The sequence below is a fragment of the Betta splendens genome, chromosome 8, assembly GCF_900634795.4.
Source record: "Betta splendens chromosome 8, fBetSpl5.4, whole genome shotgun sequence".
NCBI classification, from domain to species: domain Eukaryota; kingdom Metazoa; phylum Chordata; class Actinopteri; order Anabantiformes; family Osphronemidae; genus Betta; species Betta splendens.
In genome coordinates, this window is record NC_040888.2 from 1,770,562 (window position 1) to 1,783,695 (window position 13,134).

Below are 13,134 nucleotides of genomic sequence, written 5' to 3' on the forward strand. Positions count from 1 at the left end.
GAGACCTGCTGCGGCGTTTTAAAACTTAACCAGGAAAGGAATTACAGCATTTTTATACACACGGAACATTTTGAGGGATTTTAAGTAATGCAACGTGGCTGATGTTACTTCATTCGTACATACATAATGTTACGTCATGACTGAGTATTATATTTGCATTTTTAATCTATGTCTATGGAAGTAAATAAGCCGGGTCACGGTGATGGCGAATGAATTAAATTTGTTCTTCAATAGATGTGATTCTGCCCAACCTCCAGTCTCCACTTCCTCATCACACCTCCACAGTCCAGTCGTCTCCTCGCTGCTGCAGCTGTTTACACCTCAGCACCATCCAGTTCACTCTACCCTTCCTCCACTCCAACTGTAACCCCCCCATGACCCACAGCTCCAGACCAGCCACCCCCACCCCCCTCTGCCCCACGGCTTGAAAGTAGCCTGTCCTAAAGAGTCAAACCACTTCAGACCCGTGGCCTAAACCTCCCACCTGATGAAGCCGTTGCAGTTTGTCTATTCACCTGACCCAGGTGGACGCCAGCTCATCATCCATCACATACCTGCAGCATCTCTGTGTCTCACCTGGAGTGGGAGGAGTCCCTTAGGGGGGCCAGCAGGAGTACAGGGGGGTCATCTCTGACTCTGTGAGCTGGTGTGAGAATAACCACCTGATCCTGCATCACCCTGTAGAGGCTCTGAGCAGTTCCTTCAGCACCACACTGTTACAGCCACAGTGCAGGATGGAGCTGCTGCAGGTCATTGCTCTCACAGACATGAGACTCTACAACATATCACTGCAGTGGCACAGTGTAACCGCAGCTTGTACCTTTTATTGCTGTGCAGTCTTGGGTCTCCATCATTTGTCTGTCATTGTTTTGCCACTGTAAATATGTAGGACATGCGGAGACAGCATTATTAATTCCCATCCATCCATCCAAAGACACAAAACATCAGTTTGAAGCAGTGCCTTTAATTGTATTGGGGCACTTAGTCATCAAAAACTATAAAGCTTGTTATTCTGTATTGGCACTGATGAGTATGAAAAGATTTATTAAAATATATTTAAAAATGCCATTACTTGTATCTATGTTTGTGTAGTGAATCTTTGCTATTTAGACATTCCCGTGTGCATAAACATTTCATTTAAATGCATACAAAGCACTTAACACAAGAATAGTAATTTCAATTTAAATTTTTTAATATAATCTTATTTACAATGTAATTTTCATAAATGTTTAGTACATAGTAAGTTACAATACTCTTGCATCCATTACACAGTGAACTGAAAACCTAGAAAAAGCAGATTGAAACGATACTGCGTAACAGTCAGTCAATCCTTTTCTCGTTATTCGCTCGACATTTAGGTTTTTATTATTTCATTCACTTCTATGGAGAATTAAGAGTTTGTTCATTCATGGCGGTCTTGAGGACAGTGACTACTGTTCTAAACATTCAAGCTGCGGAGAAGAGAGACAGGCATAGAAACATCAGGACCACGAAAATTTAAAACAAGTATGTGAAACGGATGATGAAACATGAAGGAAAGACTTGAGATTTTATTATATAGGTCACATGCAACCAAAGAATTCCTGAAATCAACTTCTTTTCATCCTCACCACTTTGTTAAAAAAAAAAAAAATCCCAGGTCAAACTGTCAGACCGTCTCATGAAGTTGAGTTAAATGTTAAAATTACGGAGGTGAAAGTCACTCCCATTCACTTTAATACATGTAACATGGTGTTTCAAGCACCAACACACTAGTAAAAGTTTCCATACGTGGACAAGAGTATTTCTCAGCAATAATATGAATGTTAAAATGTAACAAAATACAATAAAAACCCACTTTGTGGATAACTTGAATTGCAAGTGAATTGACCCGTCGACTGTGGTAAAGGGGCGATGAAGAGATTAGTGTGGGCTCTCTGTCGAGCGTTTAGCAGCTTGGTCAGTACATCACTTAGTAATAAATAACAAGATCAGAGTGGTCACAGATACAAATGGAAGAGACAAAAAGGTTACAAACAGAGGAGCAGGCTCATTTGATCCTTTTTACAGCGTAACCAGGTGCCATGCCTCAAACACGCACGCACACACACACACACACACACACACAGTGGTTAAACATGAAGCATGAATACTAATCAGACAATCAGCTTATTAGACAAAGTCAATCAGTCTCCAACTTGTTCCTCTGATCAAGGGCTCGTACGTGATTGGCCGATTCTGCCCCTGGACTCGCGTGTTTCGAGTCAAAGTCGCTGCGGTGGTCAGACATTTTGAAGAATGACATCATAGGTTGTGAAAACTGAAAAATAAAAATGCTTCTTCAAAACACTTGCAAAAAATTGTAAATACTTTCTCTTTAAATTTTTTTTGTTTTTTCTTTGAAATGCTCCTGCTGTGCTTTCTCATTTGACTCCAGTTCGGTGGCACAGAGGTGGCAAGACGTTGTGTGTTTGTGATGCTTGGCCGCTCTGTATACTCGATATTCTGTTTATACGCGTGTATATGTGGAAAATGTCAAACAGTTGATTGCAAGTGCAAGCGTAAGTGTGACTGTGTCAATGCTGGTGGTCACTCCACAGCGAAGCCGCAGGTCTCCTCCACGGCCGTCAGCAGTTTTTCATAAAGCTTCTCGTAGGACTCGTAGGGAGGGATGTCTATCCTGTTAAAACTACAACCACAAAAGAATCAACAACCTCCGTCTAGTTGCATGAGATCCAATAAGAGCATCTCTTCATCCTACTCACCATGTGTGAGCCTTGGGTAGGTTCTCCGTGTTGGCGTCTATCAAATGGATTGTGAAGAGCCTTGGTCCTGCAGAACCTGTAGAACCTTACACACATACATTCTAGTTATCACTGTTCTAATCTGATTCATCGAGCAACACATTTCTTCTAAAATCTTCCAATAAATAAAGATTTTATTAGGTAAAAGAGAATAGTTTTTACTGGCGACAGTAGAATAATTAGTTTGGTCAGATTAGACATGTTATGACAGAATCAAAGCAGACTGAACTGATGTTTCTAAGCCAGTGCATGACCCACCCTGCAGCGCTTTGAAACCCTGTAGTGGGACCCGGGTGGAGCCAGTCACAAACTGCAGGAGGCGTCCTCTCCTCTCTTCACTGAAGGCCTCCACCGCCTGCCAGAACCACCGCACCACGTTGCTTTCACTTGTGCAATGCTTTAGGCGAGTGTTTGTCTTCCAGTCCGCAAGGTCGATCTTCCCCAGTCCACCGATGATCAACTGAAGAAGAGGATGAGGAGAAGGTCAGGAAAACCAATGGCAAACACACGAGCGGCGCTGAGGTTCCTGCAATCGGCTTGTCTCCACGCACCTCAAGTTCTTTATGGTCAAAGGGTTTGAGGAGGTGCTGAGGGATGAGCTCACTGAATCCCTTCTGAAGAGCCAGAAACTGGGCTTCAATTCCACGCATGAACCTCCAGTTCACATACAGCCTGAAAAACACGACACATTCAAGTGAACGCGCTGTAATAAGAGGGAAACTCTGCTCATTGGTTCAGTCGCCATTATTACCTTACGTATTCCTTCTTGTTCTCCTCAGTGACAGGGATATTACGTCCATTAGGTTTGAGCTCATGCTGCAGAAACTTCCCAAACGCATTGTGTTCCACGCAGAACGTGTGGTCGAGGACTGAAGTGATGTCATTCTCTCTGCACACAGAGCATGAGGAGAATTAACGCTGGAATGGAAACTTAAACACACACACACACACACACAGGTTCTATACTTACAATATCCAGACGAGGCTCTTGTGCAACTCCGGGTCAGTGGTCTCCAGGTCGTTGAGCTGAATGGGTTTGCCTAAAAGCTGTTTGTAGAAAGGCAGCGTGAAGCTGCCGTTGATGTAGTGACCGTGGAACACTGCCAGGCCCATCACACGACCCACAAAGTGGAAATATGAAAGGTGGTCCTGGAGAAAAAGGGATCAGACAACAGGCAGCGTGAGCATTGGATCCCTGGGTAGACAAAGCATGAAGCGTCTGCGTTTACGCACAGGATTGATGGAGGAGTCAGGGTTGATCTGCAGAGTGTAGATATTGTCTGTGGAGTACTGGAACAGGCCGTAGTAGGGGTTCAACATTTCATGACACAGCAGGTACAGCCACTCCCTGAAGATGAGCAAGAGAAAGCACCATGAAGGAAACCAGCTGCTCAGGATCAACCAACAAAGTAGTCTGAATCAGTATCATTGTGTCACGGCTGATACGCGTGAGCACGGGGGAGACATGCAGTCAGTCACAACCTGGCGACGCCTCCGTAGTCAAGTCCCTCCTCTCCCCTGAACTTCACCATCAGACGCTTCTTCAGGTCTTTGGGTCTCATCTTCATTATTTGTCGATAAGACTCCTGAACATAAAAACCAAACATGAGAGGATTGTGATGTTCTGTTCAGTTTTACTGAGCAAAACCTGAGCTGCTTCTCTGTCCTTTATCAAACAAAGACGCAGGGTTTCTGTTATTGTCAACGTAGCAGCATGGAAGGAGGGGGTGAGGGGGGGTCTCTCTTTTTCAACGTCACTGTCTCACCTCAAAGATCTCCTCGCGGGACACCTCTATGCGGCAGTGTCCTGCCTGCGGCTGCTGTAAGGACAGCTCGTGGCGAAGCAGCTTCAACTTGTGGACCAGGTCTCTCTCATAGCGTGCGGCCACGTCGCCATCCCCCCCACCGCCTCCCACTCCTCCGCCTACACCCTCCTCTCCCCCAACATCCATCTGGGGACCTTGGGAGGACTCCTTCACTTGGGACTGCTGGCTGTAGGTGAAGAGGAGTAGAAGACAGTAGGATGAAGAAGCGCTCATGGTGAGAAGTTAAACAAAAACAGGGCCGAATGGATTACACACACACGCTGCACAGAGCAGCTAAAGCTCCTCTAAGCCCGCATTTCTGTAAATCACACAAATCAGCATTAACAGAGCTGATGACCGTTAGTAGGTCATGTTCAGCTCCAGTCTGACCTCAGCATTAACAGAACCGACCGAATAAACATTTTATTCAACCACTATTGTGGATGTTTCTGATGCCTGTTCGAGAGCATCTGTAGTGTTTACACACTCATGTACCTGATAATCGTGTGTAGGCGCGGATCTGTGAACTGCGTTGTTCGGTTGTTGTGGTCCACAAAGTAGATCCGACCTGACACTGTGCTTCGGACCTCCCAGCCCACTGGCAACGGACCAAGCTCCTCACAGCTCACGCTCGCCAGGTCCCTGCAGCAGGGACGAGCAACCACGTTAGATCCACGCACACCTCCACCACAAATCCCCAATACTGAGCCATCTTAAACCATCACACTGGCCTGAACCCACATGCAGTAGGTCCAAGGACACAACATGAGCAACTAGTGCAGTCCAAAACACTGTCTGATTTAACGTGCATAGAAATGTTTCTGAACATGTTCTACATGAGCAGCACATTATTCCTCATATTGGCTTATGCGGTGTGCCTTTGCTTATCACCGTGTCCTTATCCTCTGTTGCTGTAGTGACCTCATTTCTCCTGTGAGGTTTATTCAAGGTTGTGTTTGCCCTGATTGAAGTGGGGTAACGTCGTACCGTGGTATCCGAGGGTCGTGCCACGTGCTCACGCCCGTTTGCGTGTGAAGGAAGTACACCTGACCTTGCACCGTCGTCCGCTGCTCTGTTTTACGAGGAACACAAAAACAAGACGTTGCATGACTCTACGCGTGCGACCTAGAAGGTGCGGGTCAGCGCGGGTCCAGCTGCTGCACTGACCGTAGCCTTCTGGCAGGTCAGGCGGCTGGTGCCCGTGGGGTCTGTTCTGAGGCGTGTGGCCGTGGCCTCGGGAGTCCTGCCCTCGGATACGCTGCGTCTGGAGGCGGCCCTCCTGGCTGGGGGAGTCCAGCCGGCAGCTCCCACCCCCCGCTGCACCAGTGGAGTCGGAGTAGGGCAGCGGCTCCTCGCTGAAACACCCTTCGAACACAGGCCTGTACACAAACACAAAGACGTAAGCGCTGAAGGCTGTTTTTGTTTTTCCTGAGAATCACATGCTGGGTCAGGTTTTTATTTAGAACGCAAAATGAGAGAGACTGAGAGATTAAAGAATAAACAAATAATTTTTAGGACTAAACGAATCCTGCAACACAATAAGCACCGTACAGGACTAGTGTCTACTAAACAAGAAACAAGTTCTACCAATATCAACTTAATATGCTATGAATCCCCACCTACTCAAATGAAGCAGCGCTGTCTAAAAACACAATCTCAGCTCCTACTCCATGTGAGGAGACGCACTAACCCATCATTTTCCAACAGTCCTCTGCAGTCCACCACAGGGCCTCCACTGCCGATGCGGTCCCGTGTCTGTAAGCTCACTGGGAACAAGCAGGTGGAAAGGCCAGACATGCAGTTAACACTCGCATACGTCAGAGGGAGAGCACAACGTGAAGCAACCACTGGATGGTTTAGTATAGATTATACGTCAAGTCTTACCTACGATGTGGCCCCGCACTGCGTCGCTGTCCGAGGGGTTGAGCTTACATAGATCTAGACGCTGGTCTGAACAGAGAGGAGACAAGGAATGCACCTAAACCAAAACCCCTTTTTTCTTCATATGTTTGGCCAAGTGTGAACATGTGGGAACTGAGGGCGGCTCAGAGCATCCTTACATCCTGTGTCTTTTAGTCTACTGATGGCATTAGAAAGGAGTCGTATACAGCCCAGGAAGCCTGCACCCTGTCGTTTATGGATCTTCTTGTGGTTCCATATGCTGATGGTGATGGAGTCTGTTTTTCCAATGTAGCTGAAAACAAACATCCCATTCTCACATCATTAACTATTTCAGCATCTCTCAAACCGAACTGGCCTGGGATGGCGGTTAGTTGTCGGATTGGAGCCGGGGACTCACAGGTCGTAGTGCTGATTCCATTTGGGGTCCAGTGTGCTCTTCACGGTGTCTGTTGAGTGACATTGACCTGATCCGTCCACCACAACCTTGGCAAATGGGTCTGGCAGACCTGCAAGAACACGGTTCCCTGTTTACGTCCACTAAGTAAGCCTGCAACAGGCCAAAGACTGAGCAGGCACATTACAGGCCGGTCTTCAGCTGCAGACGTTGGGCAGATCTTGCATTCTTTGAGGCTGAAGCTTACACTGACTCACTGCTAGGATAAAATCTAATTTGGCATGTTTGTAGAAACATGAACAATATAATTGTGGATTGATTGTGTTGGCACAGACAGCTCAACAACCAAAGATGTTATTACGGTGCTATCCTTGATAAAGAGCTCAGTGAAAGTGCAAATAATTATAGCCCAGCAGCCGAGTTCGTTTGCATCATGATCCTCATCGCAATGCGTGATACATGCACATGACAATGAGAACGATACGAGAAAAAAAAAAGGTACTCACGAAAGAAGTCTTTCTTTGCGAGGTTCTTGGCACATAATACTGCAAAACAAAACAAGTCATTATGAAGAAAAGGCCACATACACAAATATGTAAACGAGCTCACAGCGTGTAGGCTGCAGCTAATGGATGCTGGTGCAGATAGAAGCTGAGGAGGGAGTCGGTCGGCGGCTCAGGGTAATATATGAATGCCAGAGCAGGCTACGGATCAGTCAGACCCCACTCACAGCAACACGCTGCCCCGACACGCTGCTGACCGCACCGTGCGACGCTCAAACTGACCGAGACCGAGAATGTGCAAGTGTTTGCGTGGTGTGTGTGAGTAAATGTTTGCCAGTCGGTGTGTAGCTCAACAACAGCGTGGTGTCACTCTAGCCAGCTGACAAACACACGGGAACCACAATAAGCTGATTTTTAGAAACAGTCTGTCACATGAGCCTTGATTATAGAGCAGCAGACGAAAACAAGCTGCTTACCTGCATTTAAAGCTGAAGTAATCCACTCAAAACAAGAAAACTACAATATTTATAATACAGCACAACCTGGATGCTAGGACCCAACTCTGGACATGTGCCACAGAATGAACACGAGTACTGAAGACTTGCAGAGGATGGAGAGTCATGATGACGACTATAAAATTATCTTAAGCAGTGATATTCAGTAATGTTTCCTCCTATTAACGAACCCACTGGACTGCACCCAGGACCAATGGACCTTCCCTGTCCCCGCAGGCCGAGGGACCCAAGCAACAGCATCTACAGAAAATGCCTTGGTCTCACTGGCTGACAAACACTCACCTCAGGAAATAGTAACTGGGTTTATTTGGACCTAACCAACGCCGGTTCTGGTGCTAGAGCTTCAATGTGAACAGACACTTAAATCTAGAGAACGTGACTGTGGGCTCGTCACACTCCTTTGTCTGTACAGTCTGCCCAGCTGGTTCTGAGGAAGTGGTTGCAAAAAGTGACCGAGACATTTATGTTGTAATAAAGCTCACGCTGCACGTTATTCATAGCCGGCAGCGAGCCGTGGCGTGTGAATAGCCTGTTGAATCACCAGCATGTCTACTGCTCGCGTTAGCCGCGTTTCCTGTGAAGCACCGAACAACTAGGTCATGACAGGTTGATGTGTAGAGTTTCACCTGCAGGCTCTGGAAAATAATGACCACAGTTCTCTAGACAAACTGATCACTCAAGAATTGAATCTACGCGTGATTGAGCGACTGTAGCTTTTAATTGCAGCCCCACTTACGACCAGGGAACCTCTTCAAGCCATTTCCAACCGATTCGCCTCTCAGCTGTAATCAAGCTCAGAAATCCAATTAAAAAGTGCCCTGACAGGGTTTGACCCAGACATCCATCCAGGAGGTTAGTCAGTGAGCCAGTGGTTTAGGATGTGGCCTGGTGCAGCCGGCTCCTCTTCCTGTGAATGAGCCATTGAGAAGGCCTGCAGGATATCCTCTCCTCTTCCCCTCAACCTTTTCCATACCTCCTACTCGAGTCACACATTCCACAGTAGGACCTCATCTTTTCAACGGCGGACACAATGAAATGGAAACGGCTGCAGAGCAGGGGAGTCGGGTTGCTAATTTGCCCCTGTCTTACCTTTCAGAGTGGCAGCGGAGGGGGACTTTCTCTGTCACTGCTGTGCTAACCTTCCCACTCACCCTCCTGGTTCTGTCTTTGCCAGGAGACAGGAGACGCCCCCAGTGTCACCCCATCGCTCGTCTTCTTGCCTCCTGACCAGCTCCTCTGTGGCACTGAATGGGTGACAGGCCCTTTCTCTGCCTCTCAGGAAATCCCTCATCCTGCCAAGGTTGTGGCTGCTAAAACACATAGCCGCAAGCTCAGCTGGTTCACAATTTCTCCCCTGTGCTGCTTTTCTTTTGGCGTATCCAAGTGCCTTCTTTAATTTAAAAAAAGAGCTGGGCAGACACCGTGGGGAAAGAGCTCTATTCATCCAGTCTTGTGGGAACAAGTAGAAACAGTTCAAGGAAGATGATGAAACTCTATGGCTACAGGCTCCTTTAGGAATCCTAAGTCAGGGCATGCTCCGCGCAGCCAAGCCCCTCACCTCCACTAACATTTATAGGGTTTGGTGCACTCACAGCGTCCTAAAACCGCTTTCAAACTTCACTGCACTAGAATCTATATTCATGATAAACGTGTGTATGTGAACATGGGGCTGAGTGGAGCGGCCTCCTCCAGAGAGCCCCAACAGACCTACAGGTGAACCCACGTCAGCTGATGGACGATGCTCTGCTCAACAACACAAAGCTGCACCTGTGGGCACGAGTAAATATTTCACCTACTTAATAACACGTCCTCCACTAGCAGAGGCACACACCCAGGATGATTAATCGATTTCACAGAAAGTAGGTTCAGCGTAATCACCGTTGTTTTCCTGGCTCTGGTGCCACACTGACTTTTACACGTCTGTGCGTGTGTCCCTGTGTATGTGTGCTTCGCACATGCTGCAGCCTCATTAGGAGAGGATTAAAAGTGCTTTTGCTGCTTCATACTAGCACGATGCTTTTCCTTGATGACAAACACAATTTGTGTTTCCTGTTGGTTGTACTCCTCCTTCCCTCACCGTCCTCTTTGCAGCTGCCCCCTCCCCCCCGTGTGAGCATCTCCAGTCACCCGCTGTCCTATGTTGCTGCTTGAGGCATTCTGCATCCAGTTCAGCACTGAAGCTTCCTGTCTGCTAAACTACACAAGCCTTCATGACAAAAATCACATTCATCATAAAACCACATCTGCATATTGCTCATTGTTCCATTTTGTTATACTGTAAAGAAAACTTTTGTAAATATTTTAATACAATAAATACTCCCCAATGTTACAGAATATATAGTCTAATAATATAAAAAAAGCTTTAGAGTGTGTAAACACCAATACCGTGGTGAAAACAAACTCAGTGTGTTGCAATAAAGTCCAGAACTATTCACATCACTAGACCACATCACCAGGATATAATGTGATATTTATCTCATACCCAGGGCACTTTTCCTTCACTTAGCTTATCTAAAAGATGAACCACACAGACACAACAATCACCTCTCTGCTGGCTAAAACATGCCCATATGAGCAAGCTAATCTGAGAAACCAACCTGTGTAAGACTTGCCTGCTCTTTGTCTGCGTCGCGGCCACAGAGACACAGACCCTACTGATGTCGGCCAAACAAGCGCTCTCTGACAGACTAAACACAGCGTCGGCCATCTGGGCAGCATTTCACTCCCATTGGCTCATCGGACATTCCTCACCCAATTAGAATTCCACTCATACCTGTGGGGGCAGGACGCGGTGGAGGGGGGCAATAACCTCTGCTTCCATCCATGTTGAATTAATGACCAACAACTTTAGACTCAAACAGTTTCTCTGCTTTCACTCAACACACTTTATTTCACCAGACTAATTTCTTAGTGATGGTTTAACGAAGTATACAGTTAAAAAAGGTGAGGTACTATTGTCAGACTATGTTTTTCGTTGATGTTTTAAATTAATTAGAAAAAAACAAGATTAGAACTTTTAACATAATAGAATAGAAAGATAAGAGATAGAAATTAATGTTCATGCTTTGACAGTCTGTAGGTTTTTATGAAGCTCATGTTCAGGAAATGTGCTGTTGTGGATCCATAGAGCGCTTCAGACACTAGTTCTCACTGGCATAAACTTGCCTCAAATAATTCTAAACAAAAGTGTGAGTTTAGTGATGTAGTGTGTGAGATGTAAGTCTGTCGACGTGACGCAGTGAAAAAAAAGGGGAAGAGAGACAGGAAAATAAACAGAGAGACAACAGGAAGTTCGTTGAGACTTGGGGTCACACCTTACTCCAAAACAAACACACACACACACACACACACACACACACACACACACACACACAGGTCAAGCGCTTGTGTCTCACTGCTCCTACAAATAACTGTAGAATGCTTAGTTGACCCGTATATTTGTGTGTTTCAATCAGAAGATCAAGGCGTCTGCCCGGAGGAACAGGGGTCATTTCCATCTGAATAGAGACTCCCTGATCCCCCGTGGCTCACATTAGCTACAGTACGAGCCATTGTTCGAGCTGTGCGTGTGCGTCTGTGTGAGGACGATTCCCGACTGCCCAAAAAGCCTCTGATCGCCAGAATCAACACTTTTGTTTAATGTAGTGGACCTAAATGTGAAGAAAGTGTTGCTGCTCTTAATAAGGGCAACTTTGATGAGTGCGACTTTTCACTAGCCGCAGCCGACACAGCAGCGAAATGCCAATCAATACAATAAGGGCAATGTAGGCTAGCATGTCACGGCTACTGACAGATCAATCTTCATGCAGTCCGCTGTTCAACGTCCGCTTTTATCCTCCGTGAAGCACTCGGCGCATTCAGGTCGAGCGACGGCTGGTGGTCAAAGACTGGGTGTAGCTAGCAAGCGCTAGCGGTCAACATGAACCAGTGTTCCTGTTAGCCAGTGCTAGCGGGCTGCGGGGCGTTCAGTGCCAGTAAGTGACAAAGTTTGTGAACACGGCTTCTGTCCGCCTTCGAAGCCGCGCGTGTGTGAGCCGAGAAACGCTCAGGACAGAGCACCGCTTCCAGGATGTCCTCTGGGTAATGTGGTTAGCATTCCGGCTAACAGGCTAAGGCTAGCGCCTGTGCTGCGGCGTTGGCCACACAAAAACCGGATGTTTGGGCGCAGAGCAGACGAGGAAACCTCCGAGGCGCGTTCGGGCGTCGCGTTCGCTTTACCGACAGGCAACGTCGCCGCGCGGCGAACAGTTTAGCTCCAGTTAAAACGAGCGCCGCGAGCGTTTGCTCCCGGTCCGGTTCCTACCTGTCAGTCGGATTTTGATGCTGGACCCGTTCCGCCGAGTCCCAGGATTCGACATCACTCCGGGAAAACGATCACACAAACTTCCCGTCGGAGTCGCCCAAAAACGCGGCTTCACCACTCGACGGAGACGCGAACGGCTTCAGTTCAAAACCATGCGCTCTGCTGTTGTGTTCTTCACGGGCAAACGTGTATTATTTCATCGTAAAGTCTTGCGCTCCTCCGAAACCCCACAACACGGGAGAACATTTTCGGGCAGGCTCAGGCACGTGCTGACGTCATCGTCTTAACGGGCATAACGTTGCGTGCTCGCGTCCACGAAGCGTGGGCGTTCCCGCGAGGAGCGTATTCTTGTAATGAAGCGTTCAGACTCTCGGTTTCATTTTTCTTTTAATTTACTGTATTCAAGCACTGAAATCCCCTAATTATTGTTGCATTTAGACACAGTCGTTGTCTGTACGAATTAATGTTTAGCTCAGACACAACACGTCACCTTCGGTGCAAAGGAATTTCCAAGAGTTTCCAAGTTTTATGTGTCTATATCCTTTTTTATCCTTATATTATTATTATATCAAACCTGGACAGGCTTGTTTTAGATAATGAGGCATATACTAACAAATAGAGTGCAATCAGATTAGAAACAATTATATATATGTGTTGTATCAGGTTGTAGAAATCCATGTAAACTGCAGCTGGTGGCTTGACTTTAATACATTGCCTGGTATTGTATCAAATTGTATTAAAGGCATTGTAAGGGTGGAGGAGAGGGAGCGGGGGTGGGGTGGGGGTGATGGCTGCAGGGATTTGGATCTCTAGCACCGCTGGGTTTAGCTGCAGGGCTGCAGCTTTAGCTGGAACAATGGGCCCTGTCAGCAACCTGTTTACAGCACACAGTAAATCCACATAAGCAGTGACACAGTTGAGCGGACGGC

At 47.0% G+C, this 13,134-nt stretch overlaps 1 protein-coding gene across 2 annotated transcripts; it reads right to left on the bottom strand.

Moving 5' to 3' along the window:
- Positions 1-1,170: 1,170 nt before the first annotated feature.
- smurf1 (SMAD specific E3 ubiquitin protein ligase 1) lies at positions 1,171-12,490 on the bottom strand. Of its 2 annotated transcripts, none has more exons than XM_029158553.3 (18): positions 12,206-12,490; positions 7,391-7,429; positions 6,888-6,996; positions 6,649-6,782; positions 6,473-6,538; positions 6,279-6,354; positions 5,756-5,967; positions 5,576-5,660; positions 5,084-5,230; positions 4,550-4,775; positions 4,266-4,369; positions 4,017-4,131; positions 3,754-3,932; positions 3,535-3,672; positions 3,335-3,455; positions 3,042-3,243; positions 2,745-2,829; positions 1,171-2,668 (listed from the first exon to the last, which is right to left on the bottom strand). In XM_029158553.3, exons 1-18 carry the CDS (start codon positions 12,258-12,260, stop codon positions 2,569-2,571), a joined length of 2,193 nt encoding a protein of 730 aa, XP_029014386.1. In that variant the 5' UTR covers positions 12,261-12,490; the 3' UTR covers positions 1,171-2,568. The 2 variants fall into 2 exon arrangements, with proteins under 2 accessions (XP_029014386.1, XP_029014387.1); XM_029158554.3 differs by having other exon boundaries at positions 2,745-2,820; positions 12,206-12,489.
- Positions 12,491-13,134: the final 644 nt, after the last annotated feature.